At 44.6% G+C, this 17,076-nt stretch overlaps 1 protein-coding gene across 7 annotated transcripts in view; it reads right to left on the minus strand.

Moving 5' to 3' along the window:
• LOC134936121 (A.superbus venom factor 1-like) overlaps positions 1 to 17,076 on the minus strand; it is a 283,470-nt gene that overhangs the window by 52,344 nt on the left and 214,050 nt on the right. For all 7 annotated transcript variants that reach the window (XM_063931033.1, XM_063931031.1, XM_063931032.1 and 4 more), the window contains 4 exons: positions 4,799 to 4,962; positions 2,601 to 2,759; positions 2,327 to 2,386; positions 415 to 505 (listed from right to left, as the gene is read on the minus strand). In XM_063931033.1, coding sequence (XP_063787103.1) covers positions 415 to 505; positions 2,327 to 2,386; positions 2,601 to 2,759; positions 4,799 to 4,962 — 474 coding nt within the window. The remainder of the gene's footprint in view (positions 1 to 414; positions 506 to 2,326; positions 2,387 to 2,600; positions 2,760 to 4,798; positions 4,963 to 17,076) is intronic.

Here is a 17,076-nt window from a genome sequence, read left to right on the forward strand (position 1 = left end):
GCAGTGATAGTGCTGTCTGTTCCAGTGGCCAAGCCTGCTAACTGCACAGATTCCACCAAGGAACAGGGACCGGACACAGGTACAAACAGGAAAAAGGAAGCTTCAAGCTATAACCAGCCTCAGGTGAGGGGCAGTCTGGGTAATAACGGAATCTAGCCCCAATCAGGATGGCTGGAGAGCCAGACACAAGGTAATGGCCTAATTATCTGACAGGTGAGACTGCACAGGCCACCCATACAGGAGACAGGCTGCAGTTACACAGACAGGAATGAGCCACAGAGGTGGCTCATGACAGCAGCTGATTGGTTGCCATGAGCAACTTCTCCACTGGCTCACTTCTCCACTTTTATCACTGCTTAGTACATCACCCCCTAAATCACAGTTATAAGAACACATACTGTATACTGTACTCACCAAGAGGAGCATCTGTGATTGTCACAGAGAGATCAAAGTTATTACACATCTTCTCCTTTTCTGTCTCAATTGCATAATACATAGACAACACCTGGGAAGACAATGACATCATCAATGACCTAATACAATGTGCAGTAGTCCGTTGTATGAATTATATTATGCTGTGGGTGACTTACTGTAACGTGCACTACTTCCCTATAGCCGTAACACAAACTGGCAATTTCTATGTTGCCACATACAGTCAGTACCGTGCAGGTGTCCCCTCATATTGTGACTTGGTGGGGCTTTGTAAAAGTCACAAAGTCAACATTCACTGTCGACTGACAGAATGTCAACAGAGGATATTAGGGGGTTAGGGTAAAGCTGCGGTTAGGGTTAGAATTAGGGTAAGACATAGAATTAATGCAAAAAAAGAAATGTTGACTTTCTAAATATCAACGGTCAGAACATGTCGACACTCTGGCTTAGACATTCTGAATACTGACTTTTGGCATTGCAACTGTATAAATGGTCCATACAGGACATATCATATAATGTACCTCACAGCAGTTAGGGACTGTGGCTTAAATATGGCCCCTGTTTCTGTGCCATACTGTAGGTACACTTAAGGATATAAGAGCATGGCCTTGCATCAGTGGGGCGCATCATGAGTCATGGGGGCATGGCATTCTCTATCTAAACATGACAGCTTAGCAGAGCAGCGGGAGGTGGGGCTGCTCGGCTAGGCCTTCAGATGGCTGTGTCGGCTCTTCTGGCATTTGCAGGCCTTGCCATGCCTCATAATATTTCCTTATACTAATATATTATTATGTTCAGAAATGTCTTAAGGAATTTGAAACAGGAATGTTCATTGCCTGAAGAAGCTTAGTCAGATTGGCCGTAAATTCCAGGAAATGCAAAGAGAGTTAGATTTGGGTGGGTTATATTGTTTCTGTGCAGGGTAAATACTGGCTGCTTTATTTTTACACTGCAATTTAGATTTCAGTTTGACACCCCACCCAAATCTAACTCTCTCTGCACAAGTTATATCTGCCCCACCTGCAGTACACATGGTTTTGCCCAATTGCTAACTTTTGGGTTTGCTAACAAACCCTTATAAGGCGCATAACCCCTTTATTTGTGTAAAATGTGTACTTCCGTGCTCATGCAACAGCAAGGACTGAAATACCCACTATCACTGTCCGTAGACACTGCATCACCGATTGGTGTGACTTTAGACCAATGGCAGGTGTAGTTTCTCTGAGTCCGAGTATGGCCTCCTATTTCAGTGGGGGCTCATCTGCGTCCACAGCCATCTTCAATGACACACCTGCGTCATTCTCATAGGATATTACCCCTATATGTGCCTGATTTGCCACCACTCAGGAACACCTTATACTCTACCTATGCAATACTTTGTGCACGGTCTGGAAATTGTACATCTCTGTGTGCAGACAGTCAGGACGCATGCACAGTAGAGAGAACACTGCCCATTTGTCTCTGAGTAAGGCCCAATATGTCCATACACATAAGTTTTACCAATATGTTAGGCTCCATTTGAGTTTGACCCTCCTATAGGAAAAGGATCGGATCAGCTTGGAGGACACGCTATATACAATTGACCATATCATGAGAGATATTACAGTGAGTGTGGCCTGAATACCATGGGCAGTATGTAATGACGCCCGAGATCGGCGGCCGTGCGGAATACCGGCAGAACTCAGACATTTTCTTTAAAGGGGCAATCACTTACGAGGCATGGTTTTGTCTTGGAAGTGATTGCCCCTTTAAAAATATTGTCATTCCGCACGGCCGCCGGCGTCATTACATCCGGCTCTATACGTCTGATTATCTGTGACCCATTATATTTCTGTCATTCATCAGTAATGACAAGAATGAAGATAAATGGCTATAAACGCTGTAGGAAACTTACCGTCAGAGACCCTCGTCCTTTCCCTGTTGCAGTGACCACAAAGTCTCCATTGACTGTTGTCTGTAAAGGAACAAATTAAAATAGCACGGCATGTTCACCCAGGCATCTATGATGCAATAAATTCATCTCGGTCATTAAAACATTTCTGTATTTACACCATTGTCACACAATTCCCTGTGAATTCATTGTAGACATCCCACCACATTCCATTATCTGCATCCCAGGAACCAGTGCAACATTTATTACTCCAACATCACAGAGCGCATGTCCTCACCTGCTCCGAGCGTGCCAGCATGGCGTTCTGAAGATTGATGCGAACAGTTTTACTTTGCGATCTCCCAGGTAACTTGTAAGAGACATCCATTTCCAGATCTTTTAGAAGTGGGACCTCTATCTGATATTGAGCAAGAGCTTGGAACATCATGATAGTAGGCTAGAACCAAGAGATGTAGGACAATGTATAGGTTCAGTTACGTGAAAATATAACAATGGCAAGCCTAACAAAGCTGTTGTCCTAATGAGTTTAAAAGAAAAAAAGAAAATACATAATGACGATGACGATGATGATGACGATGACGATAATAACAATGTTAATAACTAGCTGATGTGCCCTGATTTCAACAGGGCAAAGGTTTGCTGGGGGGGGGGGACATTTTAGTCCTTTTCATCCCCTTAAGAGTCGAAAGATCCCTGCTTAGTGGGTGGTTGCAAATAGCTGTCACAGTTTCCAGACCATCCAGTACGTCACATGTTCCAGGTCACTCGGCATGTGCACAGGAAGAGTTCTCCGTCTATTCCAGAGCACAATGGTGATGCATTGTAAATGGCGGGTGGACGTTTTGCTGCATAACTCCGAAACGAAGCAACCAATTGCAACAGCAATATAATTCTGCAAATCTACGGACCAAGAGCTTCAAGATTGGCATCACAGAAATAAGTCACTATTAATTTCATGAAAGTCCAAACAAGAGAGAATACTGTAAGCGTGTTATGAGGTAGCACAGGGGATGCAGGCATAAATCTCATGCTGCAATCTGGTTAGTTCTAAGCATACTGTGTTTGCCATGTTTCTGCTTCTGTACAGCGATTGCTAGGTGGAATGGCTAGTTAATATACAGTATCAGAGCACTGCACAACTTAAAGCCAAAAAAAAACATTGTAAACCATAGGAAAGAGTAAATACAGTACTATAATTTGCCTGTAACCTAAGTATTCAAAATTATGAGTCATATATAAGATAGAAAGAGAACAGAGGAAAGATATGAATGGAAAAAAGGAGCATGTGAGGGAACAGGAAAAAAGGGGGGCGGATGCTACTCTGCCTCTGTACAACTACTCTGCTATTAATGCCACCTGGTCTGATCACTGCCCGCGGTACAGTATACGTTCAAGATCCCGTCTGTCAGGATCCCGGCAGCCGAAATACAGACGCCGGAATTACAACAACTGTCAGAGTACTGACGCCAGAATCCCAACCATGCCGGGAACCCGAAGGTATATACTGTATACACGGGAGGGTGGAGGGGGGGAGGGGTATATTAGGGCTAATTGTCACCTTTGGGTGTAGTGGTTAGGCTTTGGAGGGGGGGTGTTATGGTTAGGCTGAGGGGAGGGGGGGTAAGGTTAGGCACCACTGGGGGGGGAATAATTTTTACACTAAGGTAGGAGGGTTAGGATTAAGCTGCGGGGCAGGTTGGGATTAAGTTTAGGCACTAAGGGGAGGTTAGGCTAAGGCAGTAAGGGGGGAGGTAAGGGTTAAGCACTAAGGGGGAGGTTAGGGTTAAGCACTAAGGGGAGAGGTTAGGGTTAAGCACTAAGGGAGGAGGGTTAGGATTAAGCTGAGGGGCAGGTGGGGATTAAGTTTAGGCACTAAGGTGGAGGTTAGGGTTAAGCACTAAGGGGGGAGGTTAGGGTTAGGCACTAATGGGGGAGGTTAGGATTAAGCACTAAGGGGGAGGTTAGGGTTATGCTGTGGTAAGGGAGGGTTAGGGGGTAGGGGGAAGGTAGAATACTTTAGTGAATTATGAATACAGGACCCACAGATACTGTAGTCCTATAAGAAAGACAGAAAAAGAATGTTCCGTCTGAATAGCACAAGGAGGAATCCATCTCTAATACATTTGTGCACAGTCCTACACTTCCTTTACACATCTGCCACGTCTACACTACTCCACAAAATGCGGCATCACAAGCACAACACAGCAGTGGCTACTTGAAGGAATCTGCCCACGTTATATAAGATACACATCATGAGGCCTAAGCTCTGTAAGTCTGGTTCCTGTGGCTTCCTATAATTACTGTACAGCCACTGTGCAACTAACTCAGATTCAGGCCAACATGCAAACTGTCCATAAAACTTGTCCACATGTCACTTATATTGTCAATCTATAGTACCCCCCAAGAATCAGACATTGGTCATGGTGGGACAGTATGTACTGTGATGGAATGTGAGTTAATGTAAGAGCTACATACTTGTGTTGAACCGTACACTCCTCCATAGAATTTCTTCTCCGTTAGCCATCGGACTAATGGTGCAGCCTCTTCATACTGCTTTAACTTCAGAAGTGCGAGGAGAGCATAAGATGTGGCCTCCAGGGACAGGTGGTGGGAGCCCGACTCTTCCCAGTGAGTTTTATCTAGAAAGAGATATCAGGGCAAAACACACATAAACAGAGAGCAGCCACCGTGGTTATCTCTGGAATCAGTGCAAAGATGCATCCAGTGTCGGACTGGGGCATGTAGGGCCCACCGGGGGAATGCAGTGGTAGGGGCCTGTGTTTAAGAGAGTGCAAAGTCTAGGCCCCTTCATAAATATATACAGTAAATTCAGCTGCTGCATGCATGATAATGTACCAGATTAATAACAGCAATGCACAGTAGAAAATACACCATAGTCCAGTATAAAGTAACATATGTATAATGTATAATTCAAGTGCACAGTCTGGAACCTGACCCTAAGGGTGTGTACACACAGTGAGATCCTTGCTATGCCCGATTTTCTCTTGCGATTTTCCTTGACCTCCCCGGAGCCCAGATAGCACAGATTTTGACTAACTTTTCTTGAGATATGGACTATGCGTGCTTACGATTTTGGTTTATGTGAGATTTTGGCTTATGTGAGATGTCATTGACATGTGAGATGAACTAGATAGTACACCGATCTAGCAAGGATTGACTTGCCTGCACAGTCTATCTTTTCTTGCGATGCCGACCTGGCGGGACCGCACATCGGGATCGAATCGGGATCGCAAGGTGACTTTCACCTTGTGATCTGCACTAACTTTTCTTGCGATTTTGACTATATAGTCAGAATTGTAAGAAAAAATCTCACCGTGTGTACACACCCTTAGAGCAGGAGGAGGGGCCCCCAGGCAGTAAGGCCCACCGGTGGTTTCTCCTGTACCCCTGTGGGCCAGTCCAAGCCTGGATGCATCAGATATGTACTGTATATTATTATTTAAGCAAATTGATTAAAAACGATGTGAGTGAGGAATGTACATTAAGGGGCTTTAGGCTTACCTGCAATTGCACATCTAATGTACTGTACTTAGGAAAAGAAAACATTTGCTTGTTATGTGTATATGTTGAGATGCGTCCAGCCAAAAAACAGATGCATTTGTACTGGATGTACATTAGGCATGCAGGTCTGTATTCTTAAACTGCTCGAATGCATAATAACTAGGATTGCCATGGCTAGTAGAACAGTTGAAATGACTAATTGTACACAATATAATAATGTGATGTCTTATACAATACAACAGAGAGAATATTGGGGCAGATGTATTAAGCCTGGAGAAGTAATAAAGCAGTGATATGTGGAAGGTGATAACGCACCAGCCAATTAGCTCCTGTCAATTTACATATAGGAGCTGATTGGCTGGTGCATTATCACCTTGCACGTATCACTGCTATATCCCTTCTCCAGGCTTAATACATCTGCCCCAGTGACTTTGCATATTTAATGAATGTGTCCTGGTTGCACTTGGCTCCTCTGGATGGGCAGGCAGATCCAGCCATTGGAAGTAGAGATGTACGGTCTGGGGTTACTCGCAGTGCTGCAAGTATGACGGTACGGTGAGGTACTACGTATGGGTAAAAAACTTTCCAGCCGGTACGCAGTACCGCCAGGCCGGCCGCCGTGCTTGCAGCCCGCTGCAGTGCTGTGTGTGAGGGAAGGAGAGTAGACTGGATGATCACTGAGGGACACAGGAGAGGCGCGCCCTGGCTACTCTCCTTCCCTCACACACACAGCACTGCAGCGAGGCGCTGGTTCGTGAGCCAATCAGAGCTTGTGGACCGGCAGCTGCGGCTCCTGGTTAGCTGCTGGTCCACGAGCTCTGATCGGCTCATGAACAGGTGCCTCATTTGAGAAACACGCTGCCGCCGATGGGGAGATTGAATGATCACTGAGGGGCAGGAGCGGCACGGGCTGCGCTCTCCTCCCCTCACACAGTAGAGGATGAGGTGAGCAGCAGGGGACAAATCTGGCACTATGGGGGCACTGAGGGTGCATGTGTACATTGCACTGGGGGGCATATGTGTATCTGCACTGTTGGGACATATCTGGCACTATGGGGGTGTCAAAGTCGGAAAAATATCATGCTACACGTTGCCATATATCCACCCCATGCGCGTGCCTGCTGCACGTGCACATTCTCTCGTGCCTGCTGCACGTGCACATTCTCTCCCGTGCGTGCGGATACTCGCAGCCGCGTGATGGCGCCTCCTCGGCCATGCGCTCGAGCGCGTGGTATGTGCATTTACGGTAGAGTTTGTGTGCGTCTAGCGGGTGACTCAATCGTTAAATAATAAAACCAAATAGTATGTTTTATAGATAATGTTCCCCTTAATAATGACTGTAAGTTTGTTTAATGTAAATGGTCGCTGGACAGAGGAATTCCTCTTTGTATGGTACGAAGGGTCAGACAGGGTTTGAACAGCTGTGTCTGGTACCTAACTAAAGAACATTTTAATAGAAACAATCCGGTGCTGGTTAGGTAAAGATTAATCGCTCCTGCGTATAGTTATGGCCATTAGTATTTTCTGGACATATACTATATTTGCGATTCATTACCCATGCGGCGGGAATCTTCAGATTCCCTCCCACCTGAGCAGTTTGATATAGTCACAGCCCACCTGTTCAAACTAACCTATGACCTCTTGTTACAGTGCAGAGAGACATTCCTGTGTCCAATGAACAATGAGATTATAGGTCCCTTTGTAGTGTACTGTATGCAGTGTATATAAGATCAGCCAGCCTGGGCAGCTCACTCTCACTCCACAAACGGTTTTAATATTGACTAACTTGGAGCTGGTACCAGGACTAGCGCAGCGATCGTTCCCAGTGTGTGTAAGTAATTCTCTGTAATCAACTTGTTCTCTGTTTGTATTGGCCATACTCTCTCTCTCTCTGTTATAGTATAAGATTGTGACGCTATTGTATATTTCTGTCTAGATATTCTGTTAGAATTATATGTTAGCTTGTAGTGTATGACTTGTGAACTGTTTTCCCTTTTCGAGATAACTAAAAGCTTGTTAGTAAAGGTGTTGGAACCTTAGCAAGGTATCGTGTGTTCATTACATTGCAGAGGGTAATAGGAGCGTCTCGATCGCTCAAACAGCTTTAGTGTTAACAAGGTTAAGCAGCGTTATATCGCTACAGTATTTCAGTAACAAGGTTTACAGCATAAGAATATCCTTTCTGTGTGTTACATTCAAGGTTTACTGATTGTCATCCCGTGAGCGTCTGCGCCGCTCGTGTTCTCCTCGTGGACTCGAGCGTCCGCTACGCTGGTAGCGTAGCATTACGGTAGTTGGCCGCCTATAGCGTGCTCGACACCACGCATTAAGCTGTGAGCGAGCGTGTCGCATGTGCGTCTCGATCACGGCCGAGCGTATGCTACGCTAAGTGCGTACCCTTACTGTACCCCATACGCCAATTGCGTACTGTGTCTCTTACCCATTTATTGTGAATGTTATAAGATAAATAGTTAGCTTTATCAATTGAGGGCTCGCCCGTCCTCCACATATCCGCACTAACGAAAACAAACGTTATCTGCCAGCAAGGGCGGGAAGGCAGTAGTGCTGGCTAGATAAGCGTCTGTTTCGCTACGTTGTAGGAGTGCTGGTGGAATCCGGAACCGGAGGTAAGAACAATACGCTATTATCTTTTAAAACTGTTTATTTCTGTTTTGTGTACACACACGCACACATCTACATTGTTGTATCTCACTCCCTTGTTGCCATTAGAATTGATTATTAGACACGGGCTGAGGAAATCTGGTGCTATTTAGTTGAGATTAAATAGGATAATTTTAAGTGAATAATTGTAAAAGACACGCACGCAGCATAGCAAATACTGTGTGGTGTATGGTAAGCGATTACAGTTGAACATCGTTTACATTGATAGAAGCGTGTTGCTTGTGTCGCTGTGGGCATATCTGAACTTTGTGCATACGTGTCTCGGACAACGTGCAAAATCACGTACGTGACGCAAAGGCATACGCACATGGCGTGTTTACGCAACGGAGTGTACGGATACGCCCACCGAGACTCAAATCACACAATAACCTTGTTTAGTGTGGGCGGTATAGTATAGCCACCTGATAATAGCACAGGTTTGTTCAGTTTTTTTTTTTTTCTCTCCAAAAAGTATTAGTTAAAAGAAAACCTTTTTCTATTGCAATACTCAGGGATTGGACCCCTGCCTGTATGAAAAGAATTTCTGTACAGAAAGATCAGTGTGTATATGAGTGAGTAGGAGTGAGTGTGGAAATTAAAGTATTATTTTTTGTGAACCCACAAATCGGGATCCCGTCGGAGACCACATCAGGTGAGTGGACACTTGGTGGCGTGGACTGGCTTGCCCGCGTTAACATTTTAGAAGGTAAAAGGAGCAAGTAGTATCCGCAGACAAAAGGACTGCGAAGGTTTAAGCGCAGCCCGAGGGGTTTTGCGTAGCACCCATATAGTCAAGTTGAGCTCCGGCTGAAGGTTTCGCAGCCTAAACAACCGATTCCATTGGTCGTAAAGCGTATAAATATTAAGTTATTTGTGCGCAGTGCGACTGGACCGCACGTAATTGTGTGCATTAGTTTGTTACCTTGATACGCATTAAAAATTTACTGTGGGATCATAAACGCTATTTGTACATTCTAACGTGATTTGTGTAGGTTTTTGTTATTTTAAGGGAGTTTCACTGTTCACTCAGGAAATCTCCAACAACCAATACTTACTGGGGAGGGATCGCATACTCCCACGCGCCCCAGTAAATAGAGGTTACAAAAAGATCCTACGAATTGGGTACGTCCAGTGGTGAGAACATCACTGGAACTTGTATTGGCCAATTGGGGCGCAGAGTGAGTGAAGGCACTAGTTGAACTTTCACCGTCGCCTTACCACGGGCAAATTGGTCTGTTTGTAAGAATTAGCTAAGACAGCAATATCTGCAAACGATGGGGGCCAGTTGTTCAAAGAAGGGACGTCCAACAAGGGTTCACGTTGGTAGTTGCTGGCCCAAAGGGTCCGCACGGTATATAATGTGTGAAAAATCACACACACAGGTATTATGCAATGAATGGGAACGAATGACAGAGGATGATGGGGAGCAGTCTCCCCGGGTAGGCAGTCTGAACCCTGAGGTATTGCAGAACCTACGAAAAAGGATAGGTCTAATAAAATCTGCCAAGCAGAGGATTAGACAAAATGATTGTTTACAGTTATGGCAACGAGAAAGTGAAATACAAGGAGAATTAGTTTATACAGCTGACTCTCACTTTACTAAGAAAAATATGGCAACGGGAGAGAAGGTGGTTACAGAGAATGGCACACTGGTGTATGATAAAAATGCACTTAGCAACTGTATTATAGATGATAAGAATAAGTGTAATAAATGTAACAATGATAATTGTAATACTGTTAAATGTACAACTATTAACCCATGCAAGTTGCACTCCATGTTAAACTCCCCTCAGGATTACCAGCAAGAAAGTGAGCCCAGCACGATGTCGGCACCTCTTCCAGCAGCCATCCTACAAGACATCCAGGTGGACGCGACCAAATCGGTAAAGGCAGTAATCAAACCCCCTAACGGAGGGTCAGGTGAGGTCGTGTCCACAGGTACGTACGGTGTTATATATCACGCACAAACAAATGTACCTCATATAGAAGAACCAACACAAGATGATGTAATTGAATTTAGTCCTGTCAGGGTGATCACAGTCCCCAATGGGAAGACTGACGCTCAGGGAATCATTCCCGTCAAGGACAGTGCAATGCGCCGTCCCTGGTCCCGGACAGAATTGAGGTCAATTATGTCTGAATTCCCTGATCCTAGGAAAGATCTAGTTGCATGTCAGAGATTTATTAAAGAACTAGGAAACTCCACAGAACCCACCAACAAAGATTGGCAGACAGTACTGAGGGCATGTTTGCCCTCCAGTGTTGACCCTGCAAAATTTATTGCTGATTGTAAATTAGACACAGAGGTAATTTGTACGGAGGAACACAATCAGGAATGTATTAAGCAGATCAACCGACAGTTAGGAGTTTATTTCCCAGCCATTGTCGAGTGGAACAAAATCTTCTCCATAAGACAAAACGAAGGGGAAAGCACTTCTAATTATTTCCAACGGGCATTGCAGGACATGACTAGGTATACAGGTATAGAAAACATCGAAACAAGTGCACCGCACAGAGAAGTAGCAGTATTTGTGTTAATGGATGGTTTAAAGAAAGTGTTGAGAGCAAGGATACAGACCACCAATCCATACTGGAGAAATAACTCAGTGACTGCATTAAGGAAGTCCGCTGTTGGGCATGAGCAAAACAGCATCAAGCACAGGGAAACACAGAGAAGTAAGAAGCCCCAGATCCCTGTGGGTAAGTCAAAAGTGATAAGGTGTTATAATTGCCAGAAGGAAGGTCATTTTGCAAGAGATTGTGGATCAAGAAGTAGACAAAAATCATATAAACCCCCTAGACAAAGATATGAGCAAAGTTATGACACACCAAATTGTAATCAGGGATCATATAGGAAGGAGTTTGGGCCGCACCTGTAATATGCAATCAGGAAAGGTGATCATTAGGACTGATAGTAAGCCTGAGGTTACAGTTAATGAAATGGGAGGTCAGTTCCTTGCAGGCACAAGAACGGCCGAGTAAACGTTGTAATTTATCTGTAAATGTTCTTTTTCCCCATCTCTGACGTTCATCGGCAGGACTCAAACATCACATAGCTACTTGGTCTTTGCAGAAGTCTACCTAACCCCAGCGTGACCTACCGACATCGGTGTGTCCTGGCCAGGCACAAGAAAGGTGGAGTGTGGAAATACTGGTGGGGGAGACTGCGCAAAGATACCAATGGATGTGTTGGTGTGACAGCCTGATGGTGAACGGAAGATCTGACAATGTTTTTTGTTTGTTGCTTAATGCAAAATGTGAGGAATTGTTCTCTCTCTCGTTTGTTTTTTTTTTTTTTCTCTCTCTTCTCTCTCATGTTTTCATGTTTTAAAGATGGTATGTCACACATCAGTTAGACAAATGGTAATGCAAGATTTTTGCACCTTACAGAAAGATCGCTGATTTGGAAGGAATATTGTATCGCCGGAGTGTTCGTTTGGAAGACTGAGAGACAGCACCTTTGAGATGACAGCAGAGCAAGAAGAACAACAAGACTAGAGGACATAAGACATCGTAACATTTTTCTTTCCCCTCAAAGTATTTTTTTTTGTACCCCCATTACAAATTTCTCTTTCTCCTCCTGTAAGATTGACTCGCCCCAAGAGACTGCAGTCCGTGTTTTCCTGTTGACCATGATGTCGACCAGAGCAGTCTGTTTCGGTGAGAGTACCAGTGAGGTCGAGAAAGGATCCAGAATGGGTTTCCGATGACAGAGACGGAGGTGTAAATTTCCAATAGCAACACAATCACCAAGCAAAGGCGAGTACCAGAAAACGATCTAGCAGCCATGTTATTTGTAGACATTGTGAAGGATTGTTAGCTAAAGAGAACTGCATCTGTAGGCATTGTGACAGTATAGTTGAGGATGGGTGCATCAAGAAATGTCAGTCCAGTTTTAATATCCACATGGACCGGCACCCATTGAGTGACTATCACTCCTTAGTGGGTAAAGTGTTAAACCAGACAGACTGTTGGGTATGCTCTCAAGTACCTCAAGGCCATAGCAAATCAGGACTAGTACCATTCCCTTTGACGGTAGGAGAGGTACTTGAGCTAAGTGGTGGGAGGCCGGTGGACAAGAGGTTTAATATCTCTAGTCCTCCTAGTTTGAAGCTCCACCAATATCATGTGGATAGGTCCTTAGTATGCTTTAACATTTCCAATCCCCGAAAGCCGGGAAATTGGGAAGTGTCATGCAGTAATCAAACCATGACCTTTTCATACAGACCCGACAGAATGCCCATAGACACAGAACTTATACGCCAGATTGCCGACCATAGGAATTTTTTCCGGTATAGGTACACCTTAGGAAGTAGGACCATGCGAGTTGGAGAAGTATCACCAGGATACTGTGCACAGATCGTACAAACTGATACGTGTACTAAACAGATGGGAGAATTAGGGTTAGGAGATTTCACATGGAAAATTTGTAACATGATAATGTCATACTCCGTCCCATATGTTCTCCCCGATGATGCATATTACATATGCGGGAGGAAGGCGTATAAGTGGCTTGCCCCAAACTCAGAGGGATTGTGCTATATTGGAAAAGTACTGCCTGAAGTAATGACTGTAACCCATAACAAAATGAAAGATATTCACTGCAGTGCCCAAGCTCCTTATACTCACACTCATTACGAGCACATCGTTAAACGGCACCTGATAGAAAGAACAGAGCATCCGGCCTCTGACCTGATCCATGAATCCACCGGGATTCAATTCCTACTCGCGTTAGATATCACTCGTACCGCCAGAGGAGTGATAAATTACAAATATATATCTGCGCTTGCAAATTTATTAGACAATATCACCGAAATGTATGACGACACATTCAGGTACACTGGGAAAGAGTTACAAGCCTACAAAACAGAACTGGTTCAGCATAGGATGATTCTCAATTACCTCACAGCTGTGACAGGCGGGTATTGTGTTACCCTAGCAACTCAATATGGAATAAAATGCTGCACGTACATTACAAACAGCACGGAGGACCCAGCCGAGGTCATAGACCAAAAGATGGATGACATTTTACAATTAAAATGGGAGTTTCGAAGGAAACACAATCTCACACTCGCTACTGTGGGTAATGAGCTGACCAGTTGGGTGTCATGGTTGAACCCACAAAATTGGTTCTCGGGTTTAGGAGAATGGGCCCAAGATATTATTATGGATGTAGGGAAATTTCTTTTGTGTATTCTGGGGGTCGTCATATTGGTTGGCCTGATATTTAGATGCGTTCGGGTTTTAACGAAGAGTAAAAGCAACACCAAGGTGATGAGCTTAAGGAGCGAGGACACTGTAATAACAACAACTAATTTGATTTATGACCCAACGATTGAGACAATGTTGTGATGAAAATGTGATTCCACGGTCCGTTTCTTTCACCCGTTTCTCCTTTGTTTTCCTCCAAGGTACAAAGACATCCGATTGGAAGAAGAATTTGACAACCTCTTTTATACAGACCATTGATGAACTATGCTACAAGCCCCATTTTCCCTAGTGACTTTAAATTTTACGATAGCCCAGATATTTTAGTGACTAACTTTCTGGACAATGGAAAAACTTTTGCTGTCATTTATAGCAAAAGCATCAGGAGACTACAGTCAACATGTACATCGAGACAAGACACAAGACAAGACCTCAATCGGCAAATGTATATTAAACTCACATAGTTTATCACTGCATTTACCATAATTGCTTCTTATCTTCATTTCTACAACCTTCAGGTAATGACACACATAGTCGATAGGGAATATAGATACAGATATCAGCACTCACATATCCCCCCATTCATGTATCATCAACTAAATGTGCTCCCCCGTTTGTTGCAACCAAAAGCCGAAAAGAGCTCGGTAAAGTTTGACAGCCCATCCACAGACCCGTAATACGGGATAAGAAGGATTCAAATGTATACTTCGCAATACCTCGAAGCTTGATTTAAAACACATACGGCACGATTATACATGACCCCTCAAACATGGATTCATACACACATGCTTCTACTATCTCACTAGGTCATACCTTTTTCCCACCTTCTTCTCTCCTCCCTTACCCAATCATAGAAATGTATTTACATATGACATATATTTTTCTCTTTTTGAACTGTTTTAAGTGGCAGTTATTGATGACTGCCAAAGGGTGGACTGTCAAAGTCGGAAAAATATCATGCTACACGTTGCCATATATCCACCCCATGCGCGTGCCTGCTGCACGTGCACATTCTCTCGTGCCTGCTGCACGTGCACATTCTCTCCCGTGCGTGCGGATACTCGCAGCCGCGTGATGGCGCCTCCTCGGCCATGCGCTCGAGCGCGTGGTATGTGCATTTACGGTAGAGTTTGTGTGCGTCTAGCGGGCGACTCAATCGTTAAATAATAAAACCAAATAGTATGTTTTATAGATAATGTTCCCCTTAATAATGACTGTAAGTTTGTTTAATGTAAATGGTCGCTGGACAGAGGAATTCCTCTTTGTATGGTACGAAGGGTCAGACAGGGTTTGAACAGCTGTGTCTGGTACCTAACTAAAGAACATTTTAATAGAAACAATCCGGTGCTGGTTAGGTAAAGATTAATCGCTCCTGCGTATAGTTATGGCCATTAGTATTTTCTGGACATATACTATATTTGCGATTCATTACCCATGCGGCGGGAATCTTCAGATTCCCTCCCACCTGAGCAGTTTGATATAGTCACAGCCCACCTGTTCAAACTAACCTATGACCTCTTGTTACAGTGCAGAGAGACATTCCTGTGTCCAATGAACAATGAGATTATAGGTCCCTTTGTAGTGTACTGTATGCAGTGTATATAAGATCAGCCAGCCTGGGCAGCTCACTCTCACTCCACAAACGGTTTTAATATTGACTAACTTGGAGCTGGTACCAGGACTAGCGCAGCGATCGTTCCCAGTGTGTGTAAGTAATTCTCTGTAATCAACTTGTTCTCTGTTTGTATTGGCCATACTCTCTCTCTCTCTGTTATAGTATAAGATTGTGACGCTATTGTATATTTCTGTCTAGATATTCTGTTAGAATTATATGTTAGCTTGTAGTGTATGACTTGTGAACTGTTTTCCCTTTTCAAGATAACTAAAAGCTTGTTAGTAAAGGTGTTGGAACCTTAGCAAGGTATCGTGTGTTCATTACATTGCAGAGGGTAATAGGAGCGTCTCGATCGCTCAAACAGCTTTAGTGTTAACAAGGTTAAGCAGCGTTATATCGCTACAGTATTTCAGTAACAAGGTTTACAGCATAAGAATATCCTTTCTGTGTGTTACATTCAAGGTTTACTGATTGTCATCCCGTGAGCGTCTGCGCCTCTCGTGTTCTCCTCGTGGACTCGAGCGTCCGCTACGCTGGTAGCGTAGCATTACGGTAGTCGGCCGCCTATAGCGTGCTCGACACCATGCATTAAGCTGTGAGCGAGCGTGTCGCATGTACGTCTCGATCACGGCCGAGCGTATGCTACGCTAAGTGCGTACCCTTACTGTACCCCATACGCCAATTGCGTACTGTGTCTCTTACCCATTTATTGTGAATGTTATAAGATAAATAGTTAGCTTTATCAGGAGCACATATGTACATTGCACTGGGGGAGCATATATGTATCTGCACTGTGGGGGCATATGTGGCACTATGGGTGCATATGTGGCACTGGGGGCATATGTGTACCTTGCACTGGGGAGGATATGTGTATCTGGTACAGTGGGGTCATATGTGGCAATATGGGGGCATGTGTGGCACTATGGGGGCATATGTGGCACTGGGGGCATATGTGTACCATGGACTGGGGAGGCATATATTTATCTGGTACAGAGGGGGCATGTGTATCTAGCACTCCACTATTGGGGGAGAATGTGTATGTGCCACTATTGGGGGCATATGTATATCTGGCACTGCAATATTGGGGTCATATGTGCATCTGGCCCCCCATATGTGTATCACGCCCCTATTTTCATTGGCCACACCCCATGTAGCCATACCCATTTTTGGCTCATGCGCTGTTGGTGCATGCACACACAGTACCACTAAGAATTTTTTTCTACTTACACCACTGATTACTCGGTTATGGTCAGATCTCAAAAACGGCATCTTATTGGCTATCGGCTCTCTGTTTTGAATAGCCAATAAGATCAATTCGAATAAATCCGAACTTACAGTACTTTGGATAAAAGAACGAAGCAAATCCAAACCCGCACATCTCTAAGTGGAAGCTGGCTGACAACAAAGACTGGGGATGGGCTTATTAACCACTGCTGGGCTACGTGGTCCCGGTGAGCCGGCAGCTGTTCCCGTTGACTTACAACTGCCAATGTTGGGCAGTGTTTGGTGATGGGGATGCGGTGGCTCCCCACTTTTAGTTTTGGACTGCACTGCAGCTCCAGGATCCCACTGCCAGTGGTCTGAACTCAGGTTCACATAATGGGACGTGTTCGGCATACCAGCGTTTGGGATGCTGGCAGTCAAAATACCGATGGCGGAATCCCAACACTGGTCAGAAGACTGGCGCCAGAACTCCAACAGCGCTCACAATGTGGACCCCAGAATCCAGACTGTCGGCATACCAAAC

This window comes from Pseudophryne corroboree, chromosome 6 (genome assembly GCF_028390025.1).
Source record: "Pseudophryne corroboree isolate aPseCor3 chromosome 6, aPseCor3.hap2, whole genome shotgun sequence".
In the NCBI taxonomy this organism is placed as follows: domain Eukaryota; kingdom Metazoa; phylum Chordata; class Amphibia; order Anura; family Myobatrachidae; genus Pseudophryne; species Pseudophryne corroboree.